Consider the following 23,086-nt stretch of genomic DNA (forward strand, 5'->3'; position numbering starts at 1 on the left):
TCCCCGCCCAGCCGGCCGCTAGAGACGGAAACAGTCGCACCTGGGGCCATGGAAGCGGGCCCGACGTGGGAACCGGAGGCCTGGGGCTCCTCCGGAGGCTGGCCGGCACCCCGGGGGGCCAGAGCAGGTGGGGGGAGTGGGGGGGGGCGTCCTGAGGGAGGCAGGGAATGGAGGCCTGGACTCCAGGGTCCAGAGGGCAGAAGGGGGATGGTTTCGATTCCTGGCTTTCTGGGTGGGGGAAGGGAACCAGGACGTGGGACTCCTGCGTCCTGGGGAGGGGTCTGGTGGTCCAGATTCCAGTCTCGGGGGAGGGGGGGTGAGGGTTGCAAACTCCTGAATAAGAGAAAAGGAAGTTGAAGAATGGGCTCCTCAGCTCTGGGGGGCCCACATTTGGGTGCTTGCAGAGGGGCCCTGGGTCCTGCTCTCCCAGATCTGAGGGAGGAGGGGCTGGGGGCCCAGACTCCAAGGTCTGAGGGAGGAGGCCCTGTGGTTCAAGACTCCTGGGTCTGAGGGAGGAGGGGCTGAGGGCCTGGACTCCAGGGTCTGAGGGAGGAGGGCGTGGAGTTCAGGATTCCTGGGTCTGAGGGAGGAGGGGCTGGGGGCTGCGAGTCCTGCACCCTACCAGCCCCCACTCCCCTGCCCCAGGCCCGTCGCTCTCCTCTGTGCTGAATGAGCTCCCCAGTGCCGCCACCCTTCGGTACCGAGGACCCGGGGTTCTCCCCTGGGGGGCATCGGGGGAGGAGGAAGAAGATGGAGAGAGCAACGTCCAGGCCATGGCCGAAGCCGCCCAAAAGGAGCTGGGAGAACCCATCCCCTCCAGGGAACTCCCCTGGCCCATGCAGGCCCGCCGGACCCACAGGTGAGGCTCACCTCCCGCTTCCTACCCAGCTGTGGGCCGAGTCTACGCGGTGTCCCTGCTTCTCTGACTCCGGGGAGTCCTGCCTCCCCGGCCCTGGGACTCCCTTCTCTAACCTCCGGGCTCACGTTCTCTGTCTCTGCTCTCGCTCTTTCTCTCTGTGTGTTCCTCTCTGCTTGATGTGTGTCTCTGTGTCTGTCTCCTGCCTATTGACGCTTGTCACTGCTCCTCCTTTCCCTGCCGCCACAGAGCTTGCCGGGCTGGGGGACGATGCCTGGTCAACAAGGGGCTCCCCACGCTGTCCGGAGTACAGCCTTCCCAGGAAACCTTTCCTAAGCCCGCTTGGCGTAAAGCTCAGACCATGTGGCTCTTTCCTCAAAGCAAAGTGCGGCGCTGGAACTCTCGGAAGGCGCGAGAGCGTCGTGCATTCCTAGCCCCGAGCTGCACGACGGCAGAAGCAAGTGCCAGGGCCGTCTGAGGACCCGGCCCCGCGTCCTGAAATTGTTCTCCGAACCCCTTCCTTTCGGGTGTTTATGCAGGTTCCCCTACACGGGCGGGCTTGATTAAATCTTGGGCCAAGGGCCATCGAACCCGCCTCCAGCCCCGCTGCTCCCCCGGGAGGTCGGGGGTGGGGCTGCAGGTTCCAAGCCCCTCCCCCCTCCACACCTGCGGGTGGTTTCCCTGGCAAGCCCCCCCCCCCCCTTAGCTGGAGTCCAAAAGTCACCTCGTTTCCGCTGCAGACGACACCAGGATCTCTTCACTTGGTCTTCCAAGGGTTTTTATCGCTCCGCGCCAGGAACAGGGACAAACACCAAACCAAACCTTCTTTCCTTTTCACTTTTCCTTTATGATCCCTGCCTCCAGACAAGTGCAGGAGGCACCCTGTGCAGCCCGGGAGTACTCCCACGGTGAGTCCCCGGGCAGGCTGCACCTGGGGCAGGAGACTCCGCCCTGGGGAGCACCCCCACGTGCCCCTGTCACCCCCCTCTCCCCACACAGGTCCTGTGTGATGATCTCCCAGACCTGTGTGACGATCATTTCCCTGCCTTCCACCCGGGGGCGCATCCCTAAAGAGCACGGCGTGAGCGTGCTTGTTCTGGAACTCCCAGTAGACCCCTGCACCCTCTGATTTCCGCCTGGCTTCTTATGTGTCTGCTCCTATCGCTGGAGAGCATCCCAGCCCGGTCTCACTGGCGGGGTGCTTCTCCGTTTGGGGGTGTCCGCTCGGGGCTGCCAGGCCCTTCATTTTCTGTCTCTGAATCTGTTTCTGTACCAGGCAGAGCCATGCCAGGGACAAAGTGGCCCAGGGATCAGGTTCCAGGGTGGCTCAGTGGGCCCTGTGGCTTCGGCGGTCCAAGGAGAAGACCCAGGAACGCCTGCACACCTTGCAGCCCTGGGCGTGGACGCTGAAAAGGATCGGAGGTGCGGCAGGGCTGAGGCTGCTGGGGCGGGCCCACTCCTGGGTCTGAGGGAAGAGGGGCTGAGGGGTCTGGACTCCTCGGTCTGAGGGAGGAGGGGCTGGGGACCAGGACCCCTGGGTCTGAGGGAGGAGGGGCTGGGGGCCAGGACTCCTGGGTCTGAGACAGGAGGGGGCTGGGGTTCAGGACTCCTGGGTCTGAGGGAGGAGGGGCCCGGGGTCTGGACTCCTGGGTCTGAGGGAGGAGTGGCCGGGGGTCTGGATTTCTGGGTCTGAGGGAGGAGGGCTGGGGGTCTGGACTCCTGGGTCTGAGGGAGGAGGGGCCGGGGGTCTGGATTTCTGGGTCTGAGGGGGCAGGGGCCGGGGGCCTGGACTCCTGGGTCTGAGGGAGGAGGGGCTGGGGGCCTGGACTCCTGGGTCTGAGGGAGGAGGGCTGGGGGTCTGGACTCCTGGGTCTGAGGGAGGAGGGGCCGGGGGTCTGGATTTCTGGGTCTGAGGGGGCAGGGGCCGGGGGTCTGGACTCCTGGGTCTGAGGGAGGAGCGGCCGGGGGTCTGGATTTCTGGATCTGAGGGAGGAGCGGCCGGGGGTCTGGACTCCTGGGTCTGAGGGAGGAGGGGCCGGGGGTCTGGACTCCTGGGTCTGAGGGAGGAGGTCTTAGAGGACCATGACTTCTGGGTCTGAGGAAGGAGGGGGCTAAGGGCCTGGACCCCTGGGTCTGGGGCAGGGGCTGGGGGCCAGGACTCCTGGGTCTGAGGGAGGAGGGGGCTGGGAGTCAGGACCCCTGGGTCTGAGGGAGGAGGGGCTGGGGAGCAGGACTCCCGGTTCTGTGGGAGGAGAGCCAGGACTCCAGACTCAGAAAGCAGCCCCCCGCCTCTGTGGCGCCCCCTGCAGGCCAGTTTGGCGCCGGCACCGAGTCCTACTTCTCGCTACTCCGCTTCCTGCTGCTTCTCAACGTGCTGGCGTCTGTGCTGAAGGCCTGCATGACACTGCTGCCCACCTGGCTGGAGGGGACGCCCCCGGGTCCCCCTGGCCCTGACACCTCCTCACCCTGCGGCTTCTACAACCCCGACCCCCAAGGCCTGGTCACCTTCCCCACCCACCTCTTCAGCTTGCTCTCAGGAGTGGTGAGTGCCTGGGTCCCTGGGAGACCCCCCCCCCACCCCCCCCCACCCCGAGCCTGGGTGCCCCACCCCCCATTGCCTAGCCCCACGGTGACCTTTCCCTCGGCAGGGTTTTCTAGAATGGTCTCCTCTCTTCTATGGGTTCTACCCACCCCGCCAACACCTAGCGGTCACCTACCTGTGCTCCGTCTTTGTCATTGGCCTTCTGCACCTGGTGCTCATCCTCCACCGGTCAGTGACACCTGGGACCCCGGGGAGGGAGTCCTGGTGCTAGCAGACCCCTCCCCAAGAATCCGGAGTCTCCCTCCGGGATCCTTTTCTCTCAGTTGGAGTTGAAATCACACTTAAAAACATTTCATTCGTGCTAAAGACCAGTGACAAATTGGGAAGCTTCTCCTTCCCGTGGCTTCAGAGTCTAGAGCGGGAAGGTAAGATCTTAACCACACAAATTTAACAACATCTTTTCTGGAGGGGAGCATGCTTTGTAGGAAACAAACGGGTGATTCACTCGTTCCGGCAACAGCTGTTTATTAAGCACCTACTACGGCCGCCGTGGTTCTAGACACAAACAGAAACCAGACAGAGTCCTGTCCTGGGGGAGCTGACAGTTTACCAGGGGGAGACAGGTGATAAGTAATAAGCCATAAATGAGTCAACGACACGGTGCGTTAGAAGGTGAGGGGGGCTCCGGACACAGATGCAGCAGGTGAGGCGGGCCGTCGGTGAGAATGCGCCAGGCTGCTGCATTTAGGGGTCCCCCAGGGATGCCTGGATGAGACGAGACGTTTAAATAAAAGCGTTGAGGGGGTGAGGGGTCTGGTCAGAGAAATACCCGGGGAATGAGCACTGCAGGCAGAGAGCACAGCCAGAGCAAGGCAGGAGCAGGGATGCGTGGCGGAGGGCGCACGGGGACGTGGGGAGAGCCACGGGGGATGCGCCCCACTCCGTAAACGATGTGGCTGCTCTCCAAGCGCCAGGGGACTCACTGCAGGCAGGCTCTTGAGCAGATCACCCCGATCTGATTTAGGTTTCAAAAGGCTTCCTCTCTGGCTCTGTGGTGGACGGAGGAGGGAGAAGGGGGGGCAAGAAGGAGAGAAGGGAGGAGAGTCGGGGATGCGCAAGCAGCAGGTGCAACAGTGACGGGGCTGTGGCGATAATCCAGGCAAGAGACAGTGGTGGTTTGCTCCCGGGTGGTGGCAGGGGTCAGTTTCGGATCTCTTTCTCCCCTTCCTTCCTCCCTCCCTCCCTCCCTTCCTCCCTTCCTTCCTTCCTTCCCATTGAATTTCTAGCCTCCCCCCTCAGCTTTCTTGAGATATCATTGACCTAAATCACACTGCGTAAGTTTAAGGTGTACAAGGTGCTGATTTGATACGTTTATGTGTTGCAACGTGATTCCCACCCTGGCATTAGGTGACGCCTGCACGTCTTTACATTATCATGTCTTTATTTATTTATCTTGACAGAGCGCGCGCAGGCAGCAGTGGGGCAGAGGCAGAGAGACGGTGGGGGGCGGAGGGTCTGAAGGGGGCTCTGAGCTGTCAGCACAGAAAACGTGGGGCTCGAACCCACGGACCGTGAGATCATGACCTGAGCCAAAATCAAGAGTCGGGGGATCAAAAACGACTGAGCCACCCAGGCACCCCTCTACATTTTTCGCTTTAAAAATATCACACATATCCAGAAACATGCAGAAACCAGAGGGCAGGGCTTGGTATGTTGCCATGAATATCGAGAAACGGAACATGGGGTGCCCGGGTGGCTCAGTCGGTTGAGCGTCCGGCTTCGGCTCAGGTCACGATCTCCTAGTTCGTGGGTTCGAGCCTCGCTTCGGGCTCGAGCCTGGAGCCTGTTTTGGATTCTGTGTCTCCCTCTGTCTCTGCCCCTCCCCTGCTCACTCTCTTTCTCTCAAAAATAAACATTAAAAATTTTTTTAACTTGAAAAAAAAAAAAAAGAAAAGAAATGGAACCTGACCAGCCTCCGGAACCTTCTCAAGATCTCTTCAAGCTCCCACGTTTCTCCCTCGACTCCCCCCACCCCCCATGCTTTGTGTCAACACCGTGGACTGCTTTCACCTGTTCAGCATAGGAGAGGGAGGTTCTCCATGCCTGTTGAGCAGGGCCCAGAGGCTTCCCAACGACTGGTGGGTTGGGGGGGGGGGGGGAGCTGGGAAGTTAGGAATGCCTCCAGGTGTTGAGCCTCTGGAAGGGGCAGCGCAGTGTTCGGACGGGGAGAGCTGTGGAAAGGGCAGCACCCGTGGGGGGTGTGGTTTCGGCCGGCTGATTCTGAGATGGCTTTGGACACACGAGGGGAGCGATGACTAGGCAGTCACACGTGGGTTCTGGAGTCCGGTCTGCACTGGAGACGCAAACGTGGGACTCGCTGGCGTTCAGGCCAGCCTGGGGGTTCTCTCAGGGGAGGAGAAAATAAAGTGGAGTGTCGTCTAAACTCCAGGCACTGTGCCAGGGCCCAGGGATACCAGATGAAGGTCCCCCACCTTTGTGCGGCTCACAGTTCAGGAGGGGAGATAAGCTGCGAGATAAATAAAAAGCCAATTTTATGTTGAAAAGCAAATCAGCTAGGGGCACCTGGGTGGTTCAGTCGGTTAAGCGTCTGACTTTGGCTCAGGTCACGATCTCACGGTAAGTTCGAGCCCCGTGTCGGGCTCTGTGCTGACGGCTCAGAGCCTGCAGCCTGCTTCGGATTCTGTGTCTCCCTCTCTCTCTGCCCCTGTCCTGCTCACACTCTGTCTCTCTCACTTTCAAAAATAAATATTTAAAAAAAATTTTAAAAGCCAATCAGCTATTTCAGTTTGGGAGCCCCATATAGAAACCAGATGGGATGCTATGATCGAGGTGATAGGACAGGGAGCTGCAATTTTTTCTCGATATAGGCCAGATAGGAAATATTTTCATCTTTTCCGGCCACACAGTCTCCGTGTCAATTAAACTCCGTTGTCCGGCTAAAGCAGCTGTCAACAGTAAGTAAATGAGTGCACGTGGCCGTGTTCCAATAGAGCTTTATTTACAAAAACTGGTGCCGTAGTTCGCCACCACCCTGTGATAGAGAATGGGCGGGGACCCTCGTTAAATGGAGCGGTTAGTTAAGGACTGAGGAGGCGACCCGTACAGAAAGCCCAGGAAGATGAGAAGGAACGGGCCAGGTGAGCGGCTAAGACCTGGGCATTCCAGGCACTGGAAACTGCAAGGGCAAAGGCCCTGTGGTGAGAAGAGGTTTGGAGTGTTCTGAGACCCGAAAGGCGGTGGGGGGGGGGGGGGGAGTGGAGGGGGAGGGGCAGGATTTGAGCTTCAACAAGTAGGTGGGGGCTGGGGCAGGTGCGCGCTGGCTGGCTGTGCGATGAAGGGGCCTAAACGTCAGAACAAGGAGAAGCTGTGGAATAGGTTTTAAAGGGCAGTAATGTCTCATCTGCATAAAAAGAGGGTTCCAGGGGCACAACAACAGAATGGATTCAAAAGGGCACGGGTGGAGGCAGAGACCAGGTGTCAGTCCTTCCATAGGTGTCCACGGAAGGGGAGCTGGGGGCTCACGCCAGGCCGGTGAATGTGGATACAGAGCCCCCTGGTCTGGTTTTCTCTGCGTGTCTATCCCCCCTCTGGGTCTTTGCCCCACTTCTCCGAGTCTCTGTCCTCCTTTCTCTGGGTCTTTCTCCCCCAACCGCCTTCTCTGGACATCTGTCCTTCTGAGTCTCTGACTTCTTTCTCTAGATTTCATTGTTTCACTGTTTGTCCTCCTCCCTCTGAATCTGTCCCCTTTGGGGTCTCATTGTTCCCTCTAAATTTCTGTCTCACTCTGGGTCCTGTCCCCTTCTCTCTGGAGCTCTGTCCCTCTCTACTGGGTTTCTGTCTTTCTCTGTCTCTCCGGTGTCTGTGTTCCCGAGTCTGCCTCTGAATCTCTCTCTCGGTTTCTGACTCCTTCTCTGCTAGGTAGCAGCTCGCCGGATGCCCGAGGCCCTAGGGTTCGTCTTCCGTTTGTCCCATAGGAGGGCGCTGACCTTCCACATCCTGTCTCCTGGCCCTTCTCTCCCTTAGCTCCGTGTCAGGACTGAAACAGACGTTGTTGGCTGAGTCCGGGGTCCTGACCAGCTACAGCCACCGCGTGTTCAGCGCCTGGGACTTCGGGCTCCGTGGGGATGTCCACGTGCGGCTGCGCCATCGCATCATCCTGTACGAGCTGCAGGTGAGCGTGGGGGTCTACACCCACACAGGGACCGGAGGGGGCGGGGCCTCGACCAGGGATGCGGCTCGCAGAGATGCCGGGTGGAGGTTTCTTCTAAGCAGGCGGGCCTTGGGAAAGGAGGGGGCTGGGAAGAGGCCACAATAGAAATGCCTGAGGTCAAAGGGCACAGGGAAAAGCCAGCAGCAGGAAGGCTGAAGCTCCTCGGGGTAAGATCCAGGCCCGCGACCGGGAACCGGGGCGGGGCCTCGGAGGGGCGGGGCGTGGGGGTCTGGGGGCGGGGCCCGTGGTGCTGGGTGGGCCTCTGGAGGGGCGGGGCCGGGAGATCTAAATGGTGACCTAGAGGACCACGGAGGGGCTGGGACAAGGATTACAGCAGTCCTCAGAGGGACGGTGCTGTATCAGTTCAAGTTGAGCAGGGGCTCTGGACCACCGGCCGGGCCTGGGGGGTACTGAGCCCAAATGCCCGTCTTTCTCGGCTTCAGGTGGAGCTGGAGGAGGCCGTGGTACGGCGCCAGGCAGCAGTGCGGACCCTGAGCCAGCAAGCCAAGGTGTGGTCGGTGCGGGTTCTGCTCAACCTGCTGGTGATTGCGCTCCTGGGAGCAGCCTTCTACGGGGTCTACTGGGCTACGGGGGCCACTGTGAAGCTGCAGGTGCGGAGGGTCCTGGGGGAGGGGAGTCCTGCGGGCCTGGGCTCACCTTTCCAAGGCTGCAGGGCCTGAAGTCTAGAGTTCCTGCGATCTTGGAGAGGAGGGAGGGGGGTGTATGTTCGGCCCTCGGCCCTCGGGGCGCTGAAGGAAGAAGAGGCTGGGGGAGGGCGTTCCTCCAGAACCCCAGAGCCTCTCTGCTTGGTCCACCTTCTCTCGCAGGAGACGCCCCTTGTCCAGCAGATGCCACTGGTAAAGCTTGGGGTGGATTACCTTCCGTCCATCTTCATCTCTGGGGTCAACTTCTTGCTGCCACCTGTGTTCAAGCTCATCGCCCCGCTGGAGGGCTATACCAGGAGCCGCCAGATTGTTTTTATCCTGCTCAGGTTCTAGCCTTTGCAGGGTGGGCGGGGGTGGGGAATGATGGCAGGGCTGGTCTGAAGGGCACTGGCTGTAGTTCATAAGGCACGGAAGTCCCCAGGACATGGGGCCCAGTGAGCTCTGTATTCAGATCCTGACTCTTACAGAGCCTCAATTTCTTCATCTGTGAAATGGGGAGAATGGTGAGTGTGTCCCGCACAGGAGGGGCCCAGCACATGGTGAGCACTAGTCAGTGCTGATTTCCCCTTCCTCTCCCTTCCCTCCATCGGCTCCTCCAGGACCGTGTTTCTCCGCCTGGCCTCCCTGCTGGTGTTGCTCTTCTCTCTCTGGAATCAGATCACTTGCGGGGGCAATGCTGAGGCTGAGGAGTGCAAAACCTGTGGCTACAAGTACAAAGAGCTACCGGTGAGAAGGAAAGAGAGGGGCCCCAAACCCTGGGCCCCCCTGAAGGAGAGGAGGAGCTGGGTGGGTCCAGACTCCAGGTTTAAAGTGCTAGAACACCCCTCCTCTTGAGGACATGGGTAGGGATGTTCGAGAAAACTGAGGATCCCCAGAGAAAGGATTGCAAGGATCTCATAGGCTTGCGATTTGGAGACTTGGATGCTTGGCCCTTAGCTTCCTGGGTCCTGAGGTCTTTCTGACCCGTGACTTCTTTCCTCAGTGCTGGGAGACTCGGCTGGGGCAGGAGATGTACAAACTCCTGATCTTTGATCTGCTGACTGGACTGGCTGTCATGCTGCTCATCCAGTTTCCTCGGAAGTGAGAGCCCCGCCCCTCGCGATAGCTCCGCCCCTTTCACAATCCCGCCCAGACACGCAGACCCCGCCCCCTTGTTACCTAGTTCCTTCTCCTGGCCCCGCCCCTACCCGGCCCTGGGACCCCGCCTCTGGACACAACCCCTCCGGGACTTTGAAAGCTCCTCCCCTCCTCAGACTTGCTCCCTTCTGATTGGTGGGTGGGGCGGTGGAGGCGCCTCTGACTCGGCCCGGCCCCGCCCCTCAGGCTGCTCTGCGGCCTCTGTCCCGGGCCGCTGGGACGCACGGTGGGAACCCAGGAGTTCCAGGTGCCCGACGAGGTGCTGGGACTCATCTACGCGCAGACGGTGGTCTGGGTAGGGAGTTTTTTCTGCCCTTTACTACCTATGCTCAACACGGTCAAGTTCCTGCTACTTTTCTATTTCAAGAAGGTGAGGAGTGTGATGGACTTCTGAGTCCTGGGGGAGGCGGGTTGCGAGGGTCCCCAACCACTAGATCCTGAGAGAGGAGGGGTCTGGAGGACAGACTTCTGGATGTGGGAGGAGGGGTCTAGGGCGTCTTTTCGTTCCGAGGAAAGAAGGGCACGGACTCCTGCGTCTGATAGCAGCAAAGGTCTAGGGACTTATGGGGGCACCAGGGACCCAGACTCCTGGATGGTGAGAAAGGACAGGCTAGGGCTCAGATTCTTGTGTCTCAGATTTCCCCCTTCTCCCCCCAGTTCACTCTTTTCTCCACCTGCTCTCCGGCCTCCCGCACCTTTCGGGCCGCCACAGTGAACTTCTTTTTCCCTTTGGTCCTTCTTCTGGGTCTGACCATCTCTGCTGTTCCCGTCCTTTATAGCATCTTCTTGTAAGTGTGAGAGGCGCCTGCCTCTTCCTCCCTCCATCCCTTCGCTGTCATCCAGGATTCTGAGTCTTGGCCATCCTTGAGCACTGTCTGTCTCTGACTTCTTCAGGATCCCACCCTCTAAGCTGTGTGGCCCCTTCCGAGGTCAGTCGTCCATCTGGGCCAAGATCCCTGAGTCAATTTCCAGTCTCCCTCGGATCACCCAGAACTTTCTCTTTTTCCTGGGGACCCAGGCTTTTGCTGTGCCTCTTCTGCTAATCTCCAGGTGAGCGGGCCCAGACTCCTAGGTCTGAGTTTGTGTGTTCTGGGGCCCCCGCTGCCTGTTTCTAAGAGAGGAAGGGGCTGGGGACCCAAATTCCTGAGTCTCAGGAGGAGAGGATGGGGCGTGGACTTGTGGGTCTGAGGGAGGAGGCGGCTGGGGTCCTGGACTCCTGGGTCTGAGGGAGGAGGAGGCTGGGGGTCCAGGTCTCTGGTTTCTAAGGGGCCATGCATTGAAGATAGTCTAAGAGCGTTTTGGGTGTGGCTTCCATTGCTGTCTCCTCCAGCATCCTGATGGTGTATACCTTAGTCTTGGCTAACTCATATGGACGTCTCATCTCTGAGCTCAAACGCCAGATAGAGATGGTGAGCCAGATCGGGTTCCTGGGAATGGGTCCTGGATATGGAAAGAAACAGTGGGGAGAGGCGTCTCACCTTTACCTCCCTTTACCCTTTACGTAGGAGGCGCAGAATAAGGTCTTCCTGGCACAGCGCGCTGTGGCACTGAGCTCGGCCAGCGGGGCTCTTTGACCTCCCCTACCCTTGCTCAGGACGATGTCCCACTTTCTGACCCAGACCTGCCCCCCCCCCCCCCGACCCTTTGTAAGCCTCCGGCACGTCATCTGTAAAATGGAGGAAGTGGAGAAAACCCATGGGCTTAACAGCCTTGGGATTCGGGGATTCCCAGGACTCTGAAGCTCCCCCACCCTTGGACTCCAGTGAACGTCTCTCTTTTATCAATAAAGATGGCCCAGCTTGCAGAGCGTTGTTTGTAAATTGCATCCTGCAGCGGGGCGGGGGAGGAGTCGGGCACAAGCCAATCAAGTGAGTTGGCCTCGACAAGACTTGACAGACGTGCCAGCCAATTAGCGGCCGCGTCCGGTAAGCTTCAGCGCGGGGACACGTGATTGGCTCAGAACCTTGGTGGGAGGCGGTCGCTAGGCTACACCAACCCAAATTCGGGCATCTCAGCTAGTCAGCTCTCCTTACGGACTTGGGGGCGTGGCAGTCAGCCCAGGCCCAATCCGTAGCTAAAACAGGAACAATAGGGAGGGGCACTCTCTCGCCAATAGGAAGTGGTTGGAGGCGGGCCTGCCAGTGGGTGACCGGCTACGACGCCATGAATATCTTGCCCAAGAAGAGCTGGCACGTCCGGAACAAAGACAATGTCGCCCGTGTGCGGCGTGACGAGGCTCAGGCCCGGGAGGAGGAGAAAGAGCGTGAGCGGAGAGTGCTGCTCGCTCAGCAGGAGGTAAGCCCCGAGCGCGGCCGGAGGGGAGTCCCGGGCCGATCGCGCAGGCGCTTTGGGATTGGCCGGAAGTGGGGGTGGCGCGCAGGCGCGGTGCATCCGGTGAGGTAGGAGGGGTTGGGCGCCGCTGGAGGCGCGTGTCCACCTGTGCCTGTGTCCACCGTGCGGGGCCCGCCTAGGCCTCCGCTTTGTCTTGGTGTCCCCCACTTGTGTCTTTGGCGAGGCTGAAGAGTGCCTGGTACAGAGTAGCGGCCTGTGAAAAGTGAACCCCTGAGCAGTTCAAGGAAACTCGGACTAGTTTGCCTGCACAACCTCCCTGTTGAGCGTCTACTGTATGCTCGCCCGGTGCAGAGCACTTGACCCGCAGTCTCTCAAGCTGTGGGGCGAGCCCTCTCCCTGCCCTCCCCGCTCCAGGGGCTTTCCGTGTAACTCCTAACCTCCTGCTTATACGTAGTTTTGTTCTTTAGTGAATCTGATCCTCAAAGCTGACTGCACCTCGAGATGGGCTGGGCTTTTAAAATTCACTTATTGGTAGAGATTGCACGCCGTGGTGGATGGAGCCCTGCCTGTAATCCAGATCGCCTTTGGGCTGTTTGTCTCCATCCGAGACTGGGAACCCTGCTGGTTGACTGTTGGGGAAGGAGGCAGCTTACAAACCAGGTGTCCCGCATTCCCCCACGCCCTCCGCGGGCTGGGACAGGTGCCTCTGCTGAACCCCTAGCACTAAGGACCGCGTTTTCTGTGGTCCAGCGTCACACCTATGTGAATCACATCGAGGTTCTCAATGTTGTGCCTGTGACTGACTCTTCCCCAGGCCCGCACAGAATTCCTACGGAAGAAAGCCAGGCGTCAGAACTCACTACCTGAGCCGGAAGCAGCAGAGGCAGGAGCCCCGACTCCCGGCCCTGTGGACCTATTCCGGGAGCTGCTAGAGGAAGGGAAAGGGGTGACCAGAGGCAACAAAGAGTACGAGGAAGAAAAGCGACAGGAGAAAGTAAGCTGGGCTCCCACCTCATGAGTGATGGGTGGGGCTGGGGCGTCTGTCCTCCCGTGTGACTAACAGGAGTATGGAGTGAGGGTGGGGATTAAGTGAGCTGATAAAGAGGACCCAGAGGGGTCCCGGAACCTAGCACTCAGAAGTGCTGTTTAGTGGCTGCTAGTTGCAGACCCATTGGCCTGGTGTCCAGGCCCTGTTGGGGTTTGGGAAGTGTCCAGGAGCTTTGTCGGCGTAAAGCAGATCCTGTCACTCGCCTACTCGGGGATTCCCACCCAACTCTGAACTTGCCTCCCTCCTTTGCGCCTTGCTTGCTGCTTTGTCTTCAAATTATATCCTCAAAGATGCCTGCCTTTGAACTCTACAGGAGCACCACCTGTCCTTCCCTTCTGTGCTTTTTGTTACTGAACCTGCACTTGTGCCCAGGGCTGGAGGCTCACCTGTGCTGGTCTTTTGTGTCCCTAGAACATAGCAGAGCTGGCTCGTGACCTCTCTCCAGCACCTGTTGGCTAAACTGGTTCTGCCTCGCCCAGGAGCCTTGGGCGTCCTGGTATGCCCTGTAGGCCTCCCTGCGGGAGCCATTCTTGACAGTCATTCTTGACATCCGCACCTCCCTATTTTCTGTCCCCTCAGGAGAGGCAGGAGAAAGCTCTGGGGATCCTCACATACTTGGGCCAGAGTGCTGCGGAAGCCCAGACTCAACCGCCTTGGTACCAGCTCCCCCCAGGGCGGGGGGCGCCCCCACCTGGCCCAGGTCCAGATGAAAAGATCAAGCAGCGCCTGGACCCTCTGCGGGAGATGCAGAAGCACTTGAAGAAGAAGAGGCGGCACAGTGGTGATGGTGGTCACAGCAGAAAGGGAAAGGAGGGGCCGGACAAGCAGCGGCCGGAAGCGTAAGGAAGCTGGGCGGGCACCGTGTCGGGGGGTCTGCAGAGGCAGTGAACTTTCAGTCTTGTGCAGTGGCTTCCAGACACTGCTGTGGTAAATTGAGGGATGTTGCCTCGTTTTCAAGTTTTTGCTCCTTCTATGCTAAATAGTAACAGATAAATCCCACAGGCACATAAAGCTCTGGGGGGTCCTTGAGACCAGTTTGAGAACTATGGGCTCACTAAGAGCAGGTTTGTGTCCCTAGGAGGACAAAGCCCTGAGCAGAACTGGCATACAGTCTCCTGTCTTCTACAGAAGGGGAAACTGAGGCCCCAGCTGTGCTCATCGTCACAGCTGATTGCTGCTGGGTGCCCCTCCAGATCGAGAGCGCTGCTCTTAAAGATGGGGGTGGTAGGAGCCCACAGAGGAGGAGGCTGGGGTCTTAATGCACTGCATGAAGCCAGCTTCTGGCCCGCAGGCAAGTGGGCTGCAGGCATGGGGTCCAGGTGGCAGCTCCTCCTTGGTGGTGGGGGGGGGCCTATGGGGCCTATGAGCTTTTTAACCAGACTCCTGTGCCCCCAGACGCCCATCCCTGGACCAGCTTCGAGCCGACCGTCTCCGGCGGGAAGCAACAGAGCGTGCTCGGGCAGAGGCCCTGCTGGCCCGAGTGAGGGGCACAGCCCCCCCGGAGGAACAGCCTGTGGAGATGGACGAACGGCGGGGGCGGTACAACTCCCAGTTCAACCCCCAGTGGGCCCGGCGCCCTGCCAACAAGACCCCAGCGCTTACGGACTCCTGGGGGGATAGGAGAGGCCGCAGCTGCCAGCCGTCATATAAAACTATTTATTCATAAATATTTTCCAAAATGAAAATAGGTTTACCAAAAAATGTCCCTCACTGGGGAGGGGAGGAGGGGGCAGCCCTCGCCCCCGGGCCCCCAGGGTGGGGCTGCTTCCTGGGGATGAGGGCTGCCCCATGGCCTGGGGCCTCCCCCAGTCTCCCAGGGCAAGGCCCTCACCTGGGCAGGGGGATCAGCATGCGGGGGGGAGGGGAGGGTGGAGGGGGGGGCCGGTGTCACTGGAGGTCCCGGTCCTCCAGGTAGCGGTACTCAAAGGTGAAGCCTTCCTTCTTCCGCTGGCCCCACTTCTCGTAGTCAAAGTAGATGTAGGTGCCCTGGCCAGGGGAGAAGGTGGTCAGTGAGTGGACGCAGAGGTGGCTGGGGACCTGGGCTGGACCAACAGACCTAGGGGACAGATCTCAGGGCCAAGGAGGGGCTGGGCACGGGGCCCAGGGCCCTGCATGCACCAGCCGACTCCCTCCACCCTCACCAGCCTCTTCTTGGGCAGGAAAGGTCATCCTGCCCACTTTAGAAGAAATGGAGGCACAGGACGTGCGCTAGAGGCTTGGCCTCGTTTACAAAGTGAACTAGGACTTCTCACGACGGCTGCGGCTTGAGCACTGAGCTGGTGCTTGGTGCTCAAAGTCTGGCCTAGCCTCTAGTCTTCGCAAAACCCTGCGACCGTTCCCCCGTCCTAGAGAATGGAACAGGCTGAGTCCATATCCAGGCACGCCGTCGGGACAGACGTTTTATTGGTGACAGTGCTGGGGTGGGTACTGCTGAAGGATCGATGCCTTGAAAGGTACTTGGAAGGTTACTTGGGACCAAACCAGGATGGGACAGTAAGTCTGGTCAGTGTCAGAGACGCAATTGGGGGGGTGGGGCAGGGGGAAGCAGGGGACTGGTTCTGAATGAAGGTCTGAACTGTTCAAAGAACCTGAAAGAACCGAGGGAGGGAGGGAGGGAGGGAGGGGAACCGAGTTCTGAGGACAAGGACCCTGTCGATAGGCATCAGACAAAGATTTGGAAGAAAGCACTGGAACATGGCCTTTAAGTTATTTGAAACAAAGTACACCAGCGATACTTACTAGGGAGCAGGCACCATTAGGTACTTACAGGTCATTAACTCATTTAATCCTTGTAACAACTGTGTAACGTGGGTGTGTTAACCCCATTTTTTACACGTAAGGAAATGGAGACTGGTTCAAGTGACTTGCCCAAGGTCACCTAGCTAGAGCCATGTAGTCTGGCCCCAGTGGTGTGCAAGTGGGGGTTTCCAGTTATCAGAACATAGGAAAGTCGTTAAATAAAACGGTTTCCCCATCCGTGTTTGCTGGTGAGCTCCCTGCTCTGCTCGGTGTGGGGGGACAGGAGGGGAAGGAGACCGACCGTCGAGCGCCCTGTGTGAAGCGACCAGTGCTTGGAGGTGGGAGAAGCCACACGTGCCACCATGCCTGAGCAGGTGCCCGGCAGAGGCATAGACCTTGAGGCTGGGAAAGGCTCCCCTCCGGGCAGACGGTTAGGCTGGGCCCCGAGGGGTGACGAGCCAGTGGCGGGCAGGATGAAGAGGACAGTGGTCCAGGTGGAGGTGAGGGCCCCTGGGACAGAGCTGGCTGCAGGTGAGGGTGTGGGAGGGGGGCCGGCCCGCAGGCAGGGCGGGGCACAGGGAGGGGCCCTCACCTGCTCAAACTCATCAGTGATGGTCTTAGGCTCCTCATGCCTCTGGAACCACATCATGTACTTGGTGTGGAATCGCCAGGACTGCTTCTTCAGGGCCTTGGCTGCCAGGTACTGTGCCTTCGTGCCCTGGGGGAGGAAGGGTGCAGCCGGGGATCAGGGGGCCCCCAAGCCGGTGGGGGCGAGGGGCACAGAGCATCGGGGCTGACCCCGGGCCCCGCCAAAGACCGAAGTTGGGCTGGATGGTGCGGACGGGGATGGGCTGGGGCACGGAACATACCAATGCTGGTCAGGAGGAGGAAATGGCTTTCAGAGAGGCTTTGAGAAGGAAGAGAAACTAATGCGTGAGGAGCTGAGAGGAGGCGGTCTGAAAAGGTCCCCAGGAGGGATGCAGGGGGGGGGGGTTTATGGCAACTCCCTGGGGTCATGCAAAGTGGCCTCCAGGGAGCAGTGTGAGGCCGGGAGACTGAACTGGGGGCCCCCCTGCAGTGGCCCAACCTAGCCCCCCACCCCAAGGCGGACATATCTGTGCTGCAGTGGGAGCGGGGACAGATTTGCCTCAGGGAGGGACAGGACTGAGGGATGGGGAGGGGGTGCGGTCCCAGGGGCCGCAGAGGGGCACCCACCTCACCCCTCCAGCCCGAGGGGGGACGGCGGCGGTGGCGGCGAAGCCGGGGGGCCCGAGGCTGCCCCGGGGGCCCTGCTGTACCTCCAGATAGTAGAAGATGAAGAAGAGGGTCTCGGTGGACAGGCGCTGGTAGAACTCCACGGTGTCCGAATGTGGGGGTGGCATCTGGTGGTGGTAGGGGGGCGTCGGGCAGGGGTTCCGGGGGAGGTACTGCCTGTGGAGGAGCAGAAGGACTAGTTGCAGTGCCCAGCAGTCCCTGACGTCTCAGGGGTGGGTGCAAACCCAGACCCCCCCACCTCACAGGTGAATGGGAGCTTCTTGGGCACCTGGTCACCCCAACAGTGAACTCCTCAGCCCGCCCCCCACAGTGGACAGCCCCAAGTTGGGTGCCCAGTAGTGAGGAGGACCACCAGCAAGCTTTACTCGACCTCTCAGGACCGGGGAACCTGATCCCCACCATGGCCACCGCCCTCACACTCGGTGCTGGGTGCCAGCCCCTCACCGGATGCGCTCGGAGTCTGAGGGGTGGGGCATGTGATGCCAGGCGGCCTCCTCCATGGCCTGCTGGTACAGCTGCTCCTTGGTGAGGGGTACGGGCCCCAGTGGACACACCCCCAGTGACAGTGGGATGTTCACTTCCGACAGCTGGAGGGGTGGCTGGGCTGAGGCTGGAGGCGCAGATGTGCTGCTCAAGATGATGTCTGTGGGGAGGGGAGGGGAGGGCAGGGTGAGGCCGGTGTGGGGCCTGCCCTTCCTCACCACACCACCCCTACCTTGCCCAGACCCTCACCTCGCTCGGTTAGGTGCAGCGTTGGCACGGGGTCCTCGATGCCGGAGCTGATGGCTGCCCGCTCTGCCATGGACTTGAGAGAGCTCAGAGGCTCGGGAGCCTGGGGAGAGGGGAGAGCTGGTACGCCACTTGCCGACTCTGCAGGAGGCTCGGTCACCGAGCAAAGGCCCCCCGCCGCCCCTAGCCCTGAGGTGGGGATCCACCAACAGAAGTGCCCGGTGAGTGTGGCCTCTGCTGTGCACAGGGACACCCGGCAGATGCCCTTCTCCAAGTGTGCCCACTCCCAAGTGGTGCTGCTTAGGGGCGGGGGTCTGCACCCACCCACCCACCCACCCTGCCTCTGGCCAGCGTAGGACCAGGGTCAGTCTCCTGCCGCCTCTGGAAACTCCACTCCTCACTCGCTGGTTAACAGGCTGGCCCAATGCCACACTGGGGCAGGTTCTGACCCGCAGTCTGCCTGCTCCTCCCCACTGCCCGGTCACCAGGCCCGTGGTGCGGGCCCTGAATGTCCCTGTCCTCTCCCACCCCCTCCCTCCATCCTGTTCTCAGTAGCCCCAGAGGGACCTTCCCAGCCACATCCTTTTTTATCCCTTCTCTCGTCAGAACCCAGTGTATTTTTTCAACACTCTAAAAGCTACTGATCCCTTTTCTCCGAAAAGATGCTCACTCTGTGAATTTCCCAGCCAGAGTACGTCTGAAGCGTGAGTGCTTGCTCTGGGCCACAAGCCATTCCAAGAGCTTCAGTAGGATACTGAGCCTTTCAGAGCCCCCTCGTATTTGGGGGTTTCTCCAGATGAAGGTGCACAAGGTAGTATGGGACTTGGACTCTTGGTGGAACTGAGATTAATTAAATGCACCAGCCCAGGAAGTCAATTCTGTACCTTGTTCCCATTTCAGACCTAGGGGCTCAGGACCCCACTGCCCTCCCCATGGACACCCCACCTCCACAGCCTTGCAGCCAGCCTCCTTTCCCCACTACTGCGGAGCCTTTGTGCTGACGTCAGCCCCTCCTAGAACTCTGGCACAGGAGAACCCCCTCCTTCCTCCATTAAACCTTTCCCATTCTGGGTCCCTGGAGATCTGTCCCCCTTAGAGATGTGCCCCCCGAGGCCTTGCTGGGGTATCTTCCCCAGGTCACGTCAGAGGCCCCTATGTGGGGCCACAGCACCCTCTGCCCCCCCACCCCCTTACGGTCACATGAGGCTTCCGGCACAGAAGGTGGGACCTGGGTGCATTCACCCAGCATGAAGCATGGCCCAGAGCGGATGTCAGTAAAGGAGAGTAGTGAGCTAGATGGTGGGGTGTGTGAAGGAGTGAGGACTGGGGACAGAGATGGTGGGGGGGAACCCAGAGAGCACAAGCGCAAGTACAACCAGGAGCAGAAGAGAGAGTTCGGAGGCCCCGAGGGCAGGATGGTGGAAGAGCCCCGGGAAAAGGGGAAGGTGCAGGGGGCAGGGAACGACCCGGAGAAAAAGCAAGCAGGCGAAGGGGAAAGAAAGCCAGAGCTACACAGAGTGAGGGACAGGGCAGGGAGACCTGCAGGAAGGGGACAGTGAACACCTACAGGGAAGACAACGGTGTCAGGACACAGAAGCTTGGGGCCCACCTTGATCTCCGGGGCGGTGCTGAACTGTGGGGGTCCGTTGAGCAGGGCGCCAGCTGCCTTGGCCTCACTGAAGCTGGGTGTCGGGGAACTGGGGGGGTTCACAGGAAGCGGCACCAGGAGGCTGGGACCCCCTGTGTTGTTCCCTGAGCCTGGGGCCACACCCCCAGCCCCTGTTGGGGCTGCCGCACTGGGTTCCTTCCTGGGAAGGGGAGAAGGGGAGAGGACTCAGGGGATAGGAGTGACTGATGATCAGGGGAGGGAGTCAAAAAAAAGGGGAGAAAGCCGAGAAGCTGGGGACCCATAAGGGCGTCCAGTCCTGGGGGTCAGTTCCCCTCTAAGAGCCACAGAGCTGTGGAGCCTGGATTCTCGAGGGCCCTAACACAGGCCGTGTGGCTGAGGGTTCACCAGCAAACACACAGTCTTGTGCAGTGGTCCATGGAAGAGGGGGGTGTGGGCAGGGAGCGTTCCACCCACGGAACAGAATGCCCCCCACTTGGGGCTGCCCCCATAGAGCCTCGCAGTCAAGCAGACCCAGGGAGCAGGTCTTGCCTGCGTCCCTCGAAGATCAAAATCTTTCTGGGGCGATCGTCTGAGACAGGGACCCACAGCAAAGGTTTGGCCTGAGAACTAGAGCCACAGCCCCCTCAGGGGAGTCGGGAGGACCCGGCGTAGGTCACAGAGAAGGGATTGTGTGGGACTCCAGGAACAATCCTAAATACCCAAGGCGTGCCTGGAACACTGCATAGGGCACGGCCCGGGGATTGATGTTGGAGGGACGTGGGGACCAGCACCCAAGTAGGTGGAAGAGGTCCCGGCAGGCCAGGGCAAAGATAGAAGCCAGACACTCACGTGGTACTGGGAGGGGGGTTGTGGGGGCCAGACGGGGGGCCCAGGGCCTGGCTGCTGGCACTGTTGCCCCCACTGCTGCCGAGAGCCACCTCGGCCGGGCTGTCTGCCACCACCGAGCTGTAACCTGGGGGAAAGAAGGAAGGAAGGGGGAGTGACAACGGGCCACCCCAGGGCCACCCCACCCCCCACAGCCCCCCTGCTTACTGGTGGCACCGTTCTGCTTGCCGGTGCCTGCCCCTCCGCTGCTGTTGCTGCTGCCTCCGCCGCCCCCTCCCCCACCGGGCTGGACGCTGGGGGGCCGGGGCTGAGTGGTGCTGGACCCACTGGGGGCCGGTGGGGCCACAGCCTGGGCATAGGGGGCAGGGGTGCCTGAATTGTGGCTGGGAGCTGGGCTGGCCTTGGGACCCAGGGCACTTGAGGGCGCTGCTGGCGTGGAGGCCCCATTGTTGCCAGGGGCGGTGCTCAGGGCGGAGGCGGCGGGCGGGGGGCCAGACGGGTAGCTGGGCGGCACAGCTGGGGATTGAGGGTGCTGGCTGCTGTGGACGGGCTTGGAGCCATTTTTGGCTGGAGACTGTGGGTGGGGGAGAAGAGGATCAGGACCCAGTGGGCCAGTAGGTCCGCCAGGCCTCCCGCACACAGCCCTCCCCCAAGCTGGGCTCCACGGTCCTCGCTGGGCCTGCTGCCCCCAGCTGTCCCCTCCTGTGACCTGACGCTCCAGGCTGCGATCACCACCTTCATGCCGAGAACACTGGCATTCTAGCCCACACCAGCATCCCACACCCCGCGTGGACGCCTCTGCACAACATCCCACAAGGCTGCCACGGCCTGCGCATCAGGGAGATGAACCCGCTAAGTCTGATGACAGGGGAGAAACTAACAAATGCACCCAGTATGAGACCAGCTGGACCCAACTACCAGTCCAAGAGAAGGAGGGAAAACAGCCTAGAACTGGCCAGTAATTCTGAATGTCACCCAAAGGGTCAGAAAAACAACTTGAGGGGCCACCGTTGACCCCCACCCCAGAAAGTAGAGGAATAAAGTGCCCAGGGCACACCCTGCAGCCAAGCTATTTGCCAGGCAAGTGCTACTGGCCAACCAGCACTCCTGTCCTCAGGTGGCGACCGCCCTGGCACCTCGCATGCCACACATCAAGGGGTCTTGAGACCAACTCCCTCCTGGTCCCCCGAGTCCTACACAAGCCTCATCAGTGACAAGCCACCAGGCTCCTGCCTGTCCGCCTCCTGATGAGAGCAGTGGTTTCTACAGTGTGTGCTCTGGCCCCGTGCTGGCGGGGTGGGGGTGGGGGGTGGGGAGGGGCTCACTTGGGGAGGACAGAAATCCCGTCAATAGCACAGCCAAGGCTTGTGACGAGGCCCACGGAAACCTGTTCGATTTCAGACCTATTGCCTCTCCAACCTGTTGGCTTTACAAGGTGGGGGTCCCTCAGCCTGACCCAGCTGGACCACCTCTAGCCACCTGCAAGCTTTTGGTGTTGACTCACCCGTGTCACCTGCCCCTTCCCACACCAGACAAACCTACATCCTCCTCTAACGCACAGGGCGGGTGCCACATGCCATCCCTTCAGTCCACATTCACACTGGCCCTCCTCAGGGCTTGAGAACCAATGACAGAGTCACACCCACCTGGCTGACTTCACTGTCCGTGGAGCGCCCCCTCTTCTTGTCATCCTCAGAGTTTTCCTGAAGGAGGGGAGGCGCCCTTGGAAACCCGTGTCACCTCTAGGCCCCAACCAACCCTCCCAGGGCCGTTCCAGCACCTGTGCCCTTAACCTCACTGGGGAACCCAGGGTCCTGGTCTCCTGGGAGCCTCTTCCAGACCCAGGAGCCCCTCTCCTTAGGGAATCCAGCCCTGGATCCCTGCCTAAGCTGCCCTGCTGCCAGGCCTCCACCGCTGGCCAGGGACCCCACTGACACTCTATGGCCCTACGGCCTGGATCCAGGACATCTGGACCCCACCCCCTCCCGCACGCCGTGTCCCCGCGTCCTCACTGTGGTGCAGTTGGCCGGGCTGGGTGGGATGGGAGAGCTGGAGGTGGTGGAGGTGGGTGTGCTGCTGGACTGGTTGAAGATCTCATCCTCCATGTGACTGTGGCTGGGGGGGGAGGTGGCGACCAGCGCCTGTGCTGTGGGGGCAGGGAGGGGCATGCTTAACAAGCTGGGACGCCCCCCGACCCAGCCCTCACTGCCCTGTGCCCACGGGCCTGCCCCGGGCCTCACGAATGTCCTCGAGGTCCAGGTCGTCATAGAGAAACTCGTTCTCCTCGAAGTCGGGGTCCTGGGACGAGTCAACATAGTACTCGACGTCGTCCTTGATCTTGCGGATGGCATCCACGAGGATGGAGTCATTGTCCAGCATGCGCAGGATGGTCTCCAGCATGCGCACGTGGTAGCGATGTTTCTCGATGTGCCGCTTCAGGCCCTCGATCCGGTCCTGCTTCTGCTGGCGAGCCCAGGGCCAGGCTCAGGGGCTGCACGGCTCCTGCCCAGGCCCCTCCTGCCCCCACAGAACCTGTCCTCAGTCCCCGACCCCCGGAGAGACCCAGAGGCTCTGCTCCAGCCCCTCCTGACACAGGCAGTGTGGAGTCCACCCACCCTCTGACGTATGAGAGGCGCAGGGACCCCCAGCTCCCACCCAAACATCCCTGGAAACCTCTAGACCAGACAGGCCTGTGCTTCCCTACAGTGTGGCCCTGACAGCCCAGATCTCTCAAATGCAGCATACCCCACACCCCCCATCTCGCCGTAAGGATAATAACAGTGCCCAATTAGGGGGGACTTGTCGAATGCGACCGTGATCACCTTTGTAACGGTCTGTCATCACACCTGCCCACCCTATGCATACACCCAAGGGAATCCAGAGTTGGCAGCTCAGTTCCTCCTCAGGCTTCTGGTCTCTATCCCCCAGCACCTCCACAAAGACCTACTGTGTCACCCCTCTAAGCTCCAGCTTCCTAAACAGCTCAGTCTCAGACACCCAAATCTGGTGCACCTCCCATTGCCCCCCACCCCCGGACCCAGCTCTCCGTTCCCTGTACTTCGTGTGCCAACAAGTACACATGGTTTGCATCCCCCTGAACCCACACCCCACAATCTG

General features: G+C 60.5%; 3 protein-coding genes across 11 annotated transcripts in view; 2 read left to right on the forward strand and 1 right to left on the reverse strand.

The window, feature by feature from the left end:
- Nucleotides 1-12,650, forward strand: TMC4 (transmembrane channel like 4). 6 transcript variants are annotated; one of them, XR_008423321.1, is made up of 15 exons: nt 1-127; nt 646-859; nt 2,133-2,278; nt 3,166-3,398; nt 3,505-3,626; nt 7,443-7,590; nt 8,073-8,240; nt 8,457-8,620; nt 8,894-9,020; nt 9,277-9,374; nt 9,618-9,801; nt 10,089-10,219; nt 10,326-10,481; nt 11,548-11,726; nt 12,538-12,650. XR_008423321.1 is itself a non-coding variant. In XM_053905780.1 (15 exons), the coding sequence occupies exons 1-15, from the start codon at nt 49-51 to the stop codon at nt 11,578-11,580; spliced, it is 2,082 nt and encodes a 693-aa protein (XP_053761755.1). In that variant the 5' UTR covers nt 1-48; the 3' UTR covers nt 11,581-11,707. The 6 variants fall into 6 exon arrangements, 5 of the variants coding, with proteins under 5 accessions (XP_053761755.1, XP_053761754.1, XP_053761756.1 ...); XM_053905780.1 differs by lacking the exon at nt 12,538-12,650 and adding an exon at nt 10,762-10,840 and having other exon boundaries at nt 11,548-11,707; XM_053905779.1 differs by lacking the exons at nt 11,548-11,726; nt 12,538-12,650 and adding exons at nt 10,762-10,840; nt 10,937-11,235.
- LENG1 (leukocyte receptor cluster member 1) lies at nt 12,225-14,437 on the forward strand. Its single transcript, XM_053906465.1, has 4 exons — nt 12,225-12,254; nt 12,538-12,717; nt 13,351-13,610; nt 14,167-14,437. Exons 1-4 carry the CDS (start codon nt 12,225-12,227, stop codon nt 14,435-14,437), a joined length of 741 nt encoding a protein of 246 aa, XP_053762440.1.
- CNOT3 (CCR4-NOT transcription complex subunit 3) overlaps nt 14,414-23,086 on the reverse strand; it is a 14,438-nt gene continuing 5,765 nt past the window's right edge. For 2 of the 4 annotated variants that reach the window (XM_019436708.2, XM_053905784.1), the window contains exons 8-18: nt 22,210-22,432; nt 21,982-22,115; nt 21,616-21,672; nt 20,177-20,543; nt 19,973-20,096; nt 19,124-19,322; nt 17,518-17,617; nt 17,230-17,428; nt 16,809-16,941; nt 16,103-16,228; nt 14,414-14,757 (exon numbers count right to left, since the gene is read on the reverse strand). In XM_019436708.2, the coding sequence (XP_019292253.2) occupies nt 14,659-14,757; nt 16,103-16,228; nt 16,809-16,941; nt 17,230-17,428; nt 17,518-17,617; nt 19,124-19,322; nt 19,973-20,096; nt 20,177-20,543; nt 21,616-21,672; nt 21,982-22,115; nt 22,210-22,432 (1,761 nt within the window). In that variant the 3' untranslated portion in view covers nt 14,414-14,658. Of the gene's footprint in view, nt 14,758-16,102; nt 16,229-16,725; nt 16,942-17,229; nt 17,429-17,517; nt 17,618-19,123; nt 19,323-19,972; nt 20,097-20,176; nt 20,544-21,615; nt 21,673-21,981; nt 22,116-22,209; nt 22,433-23,086 lie in introns of all 4 variants that reach the window. The other 2 variants (XM_019436713.2, XR_008423322.1) reach the window with 2 other exon arrangements.

The sequence above is a fragment of the Panthera pardus genome, unplaced genomic scaffold (genome assembly GCF_024362965.1).
Source record: "Panthera pardus isolate Hobbes unplaced genomic scaffold, ASM2436296v1 HiC_scaffold_18, whole genome shotgun sequence".
Lineage (NCBI taxonomy): Eukaryota > Metazoa > Chordata > Mammalia > Carnivora > Felidae > Panthera > Panthera pardus.